Source organism: Mus caroli, unplaced genomic scaffold (assembly GCF_978045245.1).
Source record: "Mus caroli unplaced genomic scaffold, Mus_caroli_1 scaffold_1, whole genome shotgun sequence".
Lineage (NCBI taxonomy): Eukaryota > Metazoa > Chordata > Mammalia > Rodentia > Muridae > Mus > Mus caroli.
Window position 1 is genome coordinate 127,542,931 of NW_028227256.1, and position 8,468 is coordinate 127,551,398.

General features: G+C 46.1%; 1 protein-coding gene across 1 annotated transcript; it reads left to right on the forward strand.

Moving 5' to 3' along the window:
• The first annotated feature begins 3,639 nt into the window (after positions 1 to 3,639).
• Positions 3,640 to 7,381, forward strand: Il10 (interleukin 10). Its single transcript, XM_021175612.2, has 5 exons — positions 3,640 to 3,804; positions 4,652 to 4,711; positions 5,016 to 5,168; positions 6,173 to 6,238; positions 7,289 to 7,381. The coding sequence occupies exons 1-5, from the start codon at positions 3,640 to 3,642 to the stop codon at positions 7,379 to 7,381; spliced, it is 537 nt and encodes a 178-aa protein (XP_021031271.1).
• The last annotated feature ends 1,087 nt before the right edge of the window (positions 7,382 to 8,468 follow it).

The following is an 8,468-nucleotide window of genomic DNA, read 5'->3' on the forward strand; positions in this document are numbered from 1 at the left end:
AAGCCTATCAGATCCCCTGGGGCTGGAGTTGTATGGAGTTGTGGTTGGGAGCTGGAAACGAAACTCTAGTCCTCAGAAGGAGCACAACACTCTTGAGGGATGAGCCATCTCTTCAGTCTCCCGAAATAACCACTAACAATCCCACCTCCTCTAGCCATATCACACTCTTGCCATGATGACTCTATTGCCAGACAATCTGGCTGATCCCTTTGCCTTTCCCTGGCAGCTCCAGTGTGCCACTCAGGGCTCCCAGACTGTCCCCCAGAATGGCAGAAAGTCATGGAGCAACTACATCAAGAACGATGTCATTTTGTTGGGCGTGAGTAGATTCCTCATAAGATCTTGTACACTGTCTATAAGACTCTAAAATTTACTCATGTGCACAGAAACACACACACAGAGACACAGACATATGTAGACACACACACACACACTTTTCTACCCAGAGTCTTCTGCAGCTAAAATGGTGAGGTTTACCAGGCATTAGGATGTCCTATTCCAACGTGCCACTCAGCTTGGACATCTTGCAATGAAGATTGGAGAAGAAGAAAGAGATAATGTAGGGCCTGGTAACGTGTGAGTGCAATAACAGCCATGGACTGCTGACCTCTCAAGCTGGGTGTGAAGTTCTCCTGTGGTCCTAGTACTCCAGAGGCTAAGACAGGAAGAGAGTGAGTTCAAGGTTATCCTCAGCTACAGGGGGAAACTTCTTCAGAATGAACTAACAACAAATCTTCCTTTCATTGGCAGCTAACTAGAAATAGGAAATATTTTGAAACATGAAAAATAGAGGAGACATTGCCCTCCAGATGCCCCTCCCCCTGCCCACAACCTCCATCTGATACATACCTCCCTGATCCTAGGGAAGAATGTATTTAACTACGACTTCTGGACTGACTCAGGCCATTTGTCCCCAAGGAATGCACAGACTGATGTGTAACAGTCATGTCCTCTTGAATCCGCAGCTCCGACAGCACCCAGGCTGTTGCCCATCTTTTCCCCAGACACACGCTCTCACTTCCCTGTCATGGGCACTTCCCTTGTCCTGAAACCCAGTTCAAATCTCCTGCCATGAGACTCTTGACATTTATGTCAAGAGATAGCTGTGGCTTTGGGGCTTTTCCCAGTGTACGCCAAACACTTCTCACAGACTTGAGCTCTCTGCATGGTCCTTACTTGGCTAAATATGGACTTGTATCAAGGACCTCACATAAGGTTCTTGAGGTCCATTTAGAGTCTGAAATGTTGAGGAGAGAGTGAGCAACAACTTGAAGCCAACGGGGGAAAGAAAAGGCCAACTAGCTGACAAATGGCTGAGGATAACTGGCTATGCATTTCAGAACAAATAAAAAATTCAGATCATAATCGTAAACCCGCTTAGTTGAATATATATTAACAAGAAATATAAATAGTTTTCACATATCTCTCTTCTTTCTGTCATTGTGGGAGTGTGGAGTATATACATTTATAACATTAATATAGTAATACATGACATAGTATATTCATGAAACTAATTATATTTATATTAGTATATGCTCAGACACTATTAAAATATTAACATAAATATGATGTATCATTATATTGATATAAATTATATGCTATAATTAAGTACATGCTAATATATTAATGGTTTATGTTAATATATTATGAAATAGTTTTATGTACATGTGTAAAAGGATATTATAGACAAAAAAAATAATTACGGGAAGATATAAGAGGTGCTGCCTCTCCTGCTGAGTTCTGTGCTCACCCCTCTGCTTCTCCTGGTGTTTCATCTCCTACCTCTGGATCAAGCTCATAGAACTGTCCAGTGCCAGTCCCAAGGACAGCTAGTACCTTCTATAGGCCAGATTCAGTTCTGGGGGGTCAGACACACAAAGCTAAACACAATACGTTCAGGGAGCTTGTAGCTGCTCAGAAAGACAAAAAATATGCAAGAAGGCAGCAAAGGGGATTGTGGCTGTCATCGTACAGTAAGTACAGGTCACAGTCAGGAGAGAGGGCAGTGAGGGTCCATGCTGTCTGGGTCTTGAGCCTCTTCTGGGGTTCAGATCTCTGGTCTACAGCAGTGTGTCCACACCTAAAACATCAGCTCAGAGAGGCAATTGCTTCTGCTGTTAGAAACGGACATCAAAAAAAAAAAAAAAAAAACAGAAATCAAAAGGGAAGGGGAAAGTGAAAGGGATGGAGGCAGCTTGTCCCTGTCCCTCCCTGTGCTTGCTACTGGTAGAAAACTCAGCCTGGAACTGACCGGAGCATCAGTTCTTGAGTCAATTCCATTCCAACTTCTAGAAGATTCTTTTCCTGTCAAAGAGTGTCAGGAGGAAAGGCCAGACCCCCTTGATCCTGATCTGCCAGCCACTGCATCAGATAAGACGAGATAAGCCAGAGTTCCTGTTCTACCAGCTGTGGTGTGGTAACCCTCTCCAATGGGGCAGGCTTGGAACCCTGTGCCAATGGAGATCCTCCCCCGTGCTGATGCAGGAAGGACAGCCCGGGAGTGTACCCTCCACATGGGGTCTACTTTTATTTAAGCAAACATTCCCTGGTCAACAGGACGTGCAGCATTGCCCCCCTAGGGTCACACAGAAAACAGGTACCAGGAGGACATGTAGTTGCTTGACCAGGGTACAGAGTAAAAGGCAATGGAGGACTCTAGGCAAATGTTCTTCCCACCCAAACTGAGGTAGTAGGAGAAGTCCCTACTGAAGGGAAGGTCCAGACATAATCAAAGGACTACCAGAGATCTCCCAGGTATCTGTAGAAGTACTAACATCTCCACCTCCATCCTTCAACAGCTACAGGTTACACGTCTCCAAGGCTGGGACATTGTAAAACAGGGCCATGGTAAGGTCTACCCGACAGCACAGAGCAAGCTTCCCAGAAGTCTGAGTTCCTTCTCCTAACTTCTCATGCTGGGATCCGAGCTTCTTCGTGAAACACGGGGCAGAGGAGGCACCAGAACTCTCCTCTGACCAACTGCCCCACAGCACACATACCCTCAAAGGATAGTCTTGAACACATGATGGAAGAATTAAAGAGAGTGAGGTCTGAAGAAAATCAGCCCTCTCGGGGTTTCCTTTGGGTAACTGAGTGCTAAGGTGACTTCCAAGTCAGCAAGAAATATCGGACATTCAACCCAGGTTGAGTGGAGGAAACAATTATTTCTCAATCCTAATATGTTCTGGAATAGCCCATTTATCCACGTCATTATGACCTGGGAGTGCGTGAATGGAATCCACAGATGAGGGCCTCTGTACATAGAACAGCTGTCTGCCTCAGAAAATACAACTTTTAGTATTGAGAAGCTAAAAAGAAAAAAAAATTAAAAGAGAGGTAGCCCATACTAAAAATAGCTGTAATGCAGAAGTTCATTCTTACCAGTTCTTTAACGCTTACAATGCAAAAAAAAGGGAAAGAAAAAAAAAAAGAAAGAAAGAAATTAAACTCAAAAATTGCATGGTTTAGAAGAGGGAGGAGGGGCCTGAATAACAAAAACCTTTGCCAGGAAATTTGTAGAGAGGCCCCACTGAGCCTTCAGTATAAAAGGGGGACCAAGAACAGGAGGTCTACACTTTAGAGACTTGCTCTTGCACTACCAAAGCCACAAGGCAGCCTTGTAGAAAAGAGAGCTCCATCATGCCTGGCTCAGCACTGCTATGCTGCCTGCTCTTACTGACTGGCATGAGGATCAGCAGAGGCCAGTACAGCCGGGAAGACAATAACTGCACCCACTTCCCAGTCAGCCAGAGCCACATGCTCCTAGAGCTGCGGACTGCCTTCAGCCAGGTGAAGACTTTCTTTGTAAGTATGAGCTCGCCTAGCCTTTCTTCCTGCGATCACCTGAAATATGCATTCTGATGGAACTGCAAGAATAGCTCTCCTCCTCCTCCTCATTCTCCCCTTCTTCCTCCTCTCCCTCTTCCTCGTCCTCCTCCGGCTCCTACCTCACACTGTTCCTCCCCTATTTCCAGCACCTATTACCCTTAAACTTAAATCCAGAGAGTCCTAGACCAAGCCATGAGTTAAACTAAACCCAGGCACATCCGAAAAGCTAACTAGGAGGAGAATGCATTGTCTCTCCCATGCTCAAGAACTTTCTGTTAAGTTTCCGATGAGGCTCCGTGTTTTGCTGGCTAGGACAAAAGTCTGTGGTAGGAGGTCCATGCTGTCTCTGCGTAGTCTCTAGATCTGGGGGATGGAGGTTTGGGGATTTGGAGCAGCACCAGCATAGAGAGCTTGCATTACAAAAGTATTCCCCTTTCCGAGCTCCTGGAACTGGTATGGAGGTCCAAAGAAGGCAGAGAGCCATGCAAAACAGGCTTTCTATAAGGGACTCCAGAAAGGAAGGGTTGACACAGGTGCTCTTGAAACCTGATCTGACTCACCTGGGCCAAACTTCCCCCAGTCTGTTAAATTCAGTCAGAAGTTTTTAAAAACAACTGGATCCCAAGAGGAAGGACTTTGATTTAACTCCGGGCTCTCCGGGCTCTAGCACTGTCAAATCCTGTTCTTAAAACTCTCCTTTCCATAGTTGCCAGGGCTACACTGATTACAAATTCAAAACTCTACAAATGGAAAAGTATTCAAATGACATGCACATTGGGTATTTTCCCCAGTCCTTGCGTTCACGTTCTTTATGTTCTTCCAGCAAACAAAGGACCAGCTGGACAACATACTGCTAACCGATTCTTTAATGCAGGACTTTAAGGTAAGAGTCCAGTGGGTGCTGGGGAGCGATCAAGTGATTAGGGACGGAGGGGAGGCACTGCTTGTGACAGCTGAGAGCTGGGTCTGATGCCTTGGCTTTCAAAAAGAGAAGTGAGAAGACCTTAACTCAGCATATCGCCAGCAGCCAAGGGTTATGAAGAGCTCATTCTGTGGTAAAGGGAGAAAAATGTAACTAGAAGGGGCCGGGGAGGGGGGATCCCTAGGAACAAGACAGTCCATCAAGGTTAGTAGCAACAGATCATCATTCCAGTAAGTCACACCCAACCTCTGATCCCTGCCTCTAGGGTTACTTGGGTTGCCAAGCCTTATCAGAAATGATCCAGTTTTACCTGGTAGAAGTGATGCCCCAGGCAGAGAAGCATGGCCCAGAAATCAAGGAGCATTTGAATTCCCTGGGTGAGAAGCTGAAGACCCTCAGGATGCGGCTGCGGCGCTGTGTGAGTAGCAGGCCAGTTCTTCCCCACCCCCAAATGCCCCGGAGCCACCCAACAAATACTGTCTCCTATAGCCCAGTCAGGCCACATGCATCCAAAGACACACACACAGACTAGACAGGAGACTAGGTAAATCTAGAGAGACGCCTGCTCGGTGTCAGGTCTCTTGCTCATCTGTCTCTGCGCGAGTGTGGGAGTGACTTTGAGGCACTCACACGTGAAGATTTGCGCATAGCCTTCCTGTTATTTGTGAGTCATTGTGGGTTATTAGCTACTCCCCTCTCTCTCCATGGGAAGGCTAGGGCTTCAGTCATGGCTCCCTCACCTCTGGGCTGCCAGCTGAGGCTCCCAAGCACAAGAAAACAGTCATCTCTTCATCTCATCTTTTGGGAAGCAAATTCAGTGGCACAGAGCTGGGCTCACAGGACTCTGGTATTTCAGAAAGGGCCAGAAGGCTACTATCCCTGAGCCAGTATCTATGAATAATACAGTCAGGGCATCTATGTCTTGGAGTAAAGTGATGCCTTGGCTGCTCTTGTTTTTCTTTCTTCTCTCACTGATACTGGGACATCAGCTGGAGTCTACTTGTGCAATGGTTCTGGCCCAATGATTTGGCCCCAGTAGCTGAGACTTTCGCTCCTCTCTCAGACACCTAGAAATAGTTCATGGTGGTTGAGATTGGAGAGACACTAAAAACAGAACGGGTGTTTTGGGGCTCTGAGAGACAAAACCCACGAGACCTGAGTTCACACCCACACTTAGCAAGCCATCTTAGTGATTGCAAAGACATACATTGCATCTTTCTAGGCTGTCCTCTGCTGTCCCCCTCAGTCCCTACCGAAATAGATAAGGACCAATCACGGCTCAGTTCTCCCTGGGAGCTAAGAAGTGGGCATTGAAGATGAGCAAGGGTGTCTTCTTCCTCACATTACAAGATAGTTTCCCCCAAGTGCCATGGATGCAGAATTCAAGCAAGAATTACCAATGCTCTCTTTTTTCTTCTTCAGCATCGATTTCTCCCCTGTGAAAATAAGAGCAAGGCAGTGGAGCAGGTGAAGAGTGATTTTAATAAGGTAAGTGGCAAAGGGGGCGAGTATAACACGACCTCTGTCTACTCACCAAAGCGCAGAAGGAGGGTGGGAGCTATTCTGCACCTGGAGTGTGGGAACCCAGCAAATAGTGTGACCTCCTCTGCCAGTTAGAAAGCCACCACCTTAGTTACATTTGTTTTCTGCAAAGCGTCTCTGGCAGTTTCTAAATGACTGCTCCACTTTTGCAGGCTTTTGGCTTAGACTGACCAGACAGCCTATGAGCACAGGGCACTAGGTGTTGAGGAGAGTGACATAGGAAACAGAAAGTACAGAAAGTACCTTGTTGGGAAACAGCCTGAACCCACAAGTACAGAAAGCAGACATGAATTAATGTACTCGGGTACATCATTGGGGCTCAGCCTGGATGCCCCTCCCCCAAATCAGAACGAGCAGGAAGCAGAATTCTTACTTGTCCCGGGGCACTTTCCACCTGGCAAACAAAATGAGGTTTCACACTTCCAACTGCCTGTGAACCTATTCAACCGTAGTTCCCAGAAGCCATGTGGCCTACATCATCATCTTTGTGGGCTAGGCAGAGACACCTGGCAGGGCTCTAACATCAGTGGGCATGAGTTCCATGACAGCAGGTCAGAGCTGCAGGGTGAGGACTGCCTACACACTCAAAACATAAAATAAAAAAAAAAAATTAAAAAAAAACATTTCCCTGCTATCTCTATCACTGCCCTACTTACAAACTGCTCCCTCTGGCATCTTTGCATAACATTCTGCATAGGCATTATATGAGCACTGGCCTCTTAAAAAAAATTAGTTGAAAAGGTGCCACCCTGAAGACAGTGCTTTGAGGACTGAATGCTTCCCTTGCTGATTCCTGGCAGTGCGTAAAGCTGGGAGAAGGTATAGGAGAAACAGGGGAAGGCACGGCCCCTTCCCAAAGCAGACGGACAAATCTTTGGGTCCTTCAGCTCCCAACACAAGAAAGCAGAGATCTTTCTACGCTCAGCCTCCTTCCCAGGGCAGGGAGCCCCTCAGCCCACCAATGGGTGCTAACCAGGTGCTTCTCTCCCCACACAGCTCCAAGACAAAGGTGTCTACAAGGCCATGAATGAATTTGACATCTTCATCAACTGCATAGAAGCATACATGACGATCAAAATGAAAAGCTAAAACACCTGCAGTGTGTATTTAGTCTGCTGGACTCCAGGACCCAGACAGAGCTCTCTAAATCTGATCCAGGGATCTTAGCTAACGGAAACAACTCCTTGGAAAACCTCGTTTGTACCTCTCTCCAAAATATTTATTACCTCTGATACCTCAGTTCCCATTCTATTTATTCACTGAGCTTCTCTGTGAACTATTTAGAAAGAAGCCCGATATTATAATTTTACAGTATTTATTATTTTTAACCTGTGTTTAAGCTGTTTCCATTGGGGACACTTTATAGTATTTGAGTATTTAAAGGGAGATTGTATTATATAATGGGAGGGGTTCTTCCCTGGGAAGCAATTGAAGCTTCTATTCTAAGGCTGGCCACACTTGGGAGCTGCAGGGCCGTTTGCTATGGTGTCCTTTCAATTGCTCTCATCCCTGAGTTCAGAGCTCCTGAGAGGGTTGTGAAGAAACTCATGGGTCTTGGGAAGAGACACCAGGGAGATCCTTTGATGGTCATTCCTGCAGCAGCTCAGAGGGGTCCCCTACTGTCATTCCCCAGCCGCTTCATCCCTGAAAACTGTGGCCAGTTTGTTATTTATAACCACCTAAAATTAGTTCTAATAGAACTCATTTTTAACTAGAAGTAATTCAATTCCTCTGGGAATGGTGTATTGTTTGTCTGCCTTTGTAGCAGACTCTAATTTTGAATAAATGGATCTTACTCAAATCACATTGTGGTGTCTATTGAGTTCTGTCTGATTTAAAAGAAAATCCCTTAAAATTCCAGAGGGCAGAAGCAGTGAATGAATCTTAGACTCCGCAGAAAGAATGCCAGCAACCTCTCCAGGAAGGGGTGGAGCTCAGATCAGATCAGAGGAAAGTCTTGCCTGGCTTTCAAAGCATCAGCATAAACTACTGATATCTTCAAGCTCAGTCCTTTAAAATGTGTCCTGAAACCTTAAAAGGCATTCTACCTTCCAAAGCTAGGGAAGGTGATTCTAAGTAATCATTGGAAGGAAGTGGGAAGCGTCAAAGCTGAAACTCTGAGACGAAATGTTGGGGTTAAGAATAGAAGCTAGGGGCAGGAGGGTGGGGAGGTGGC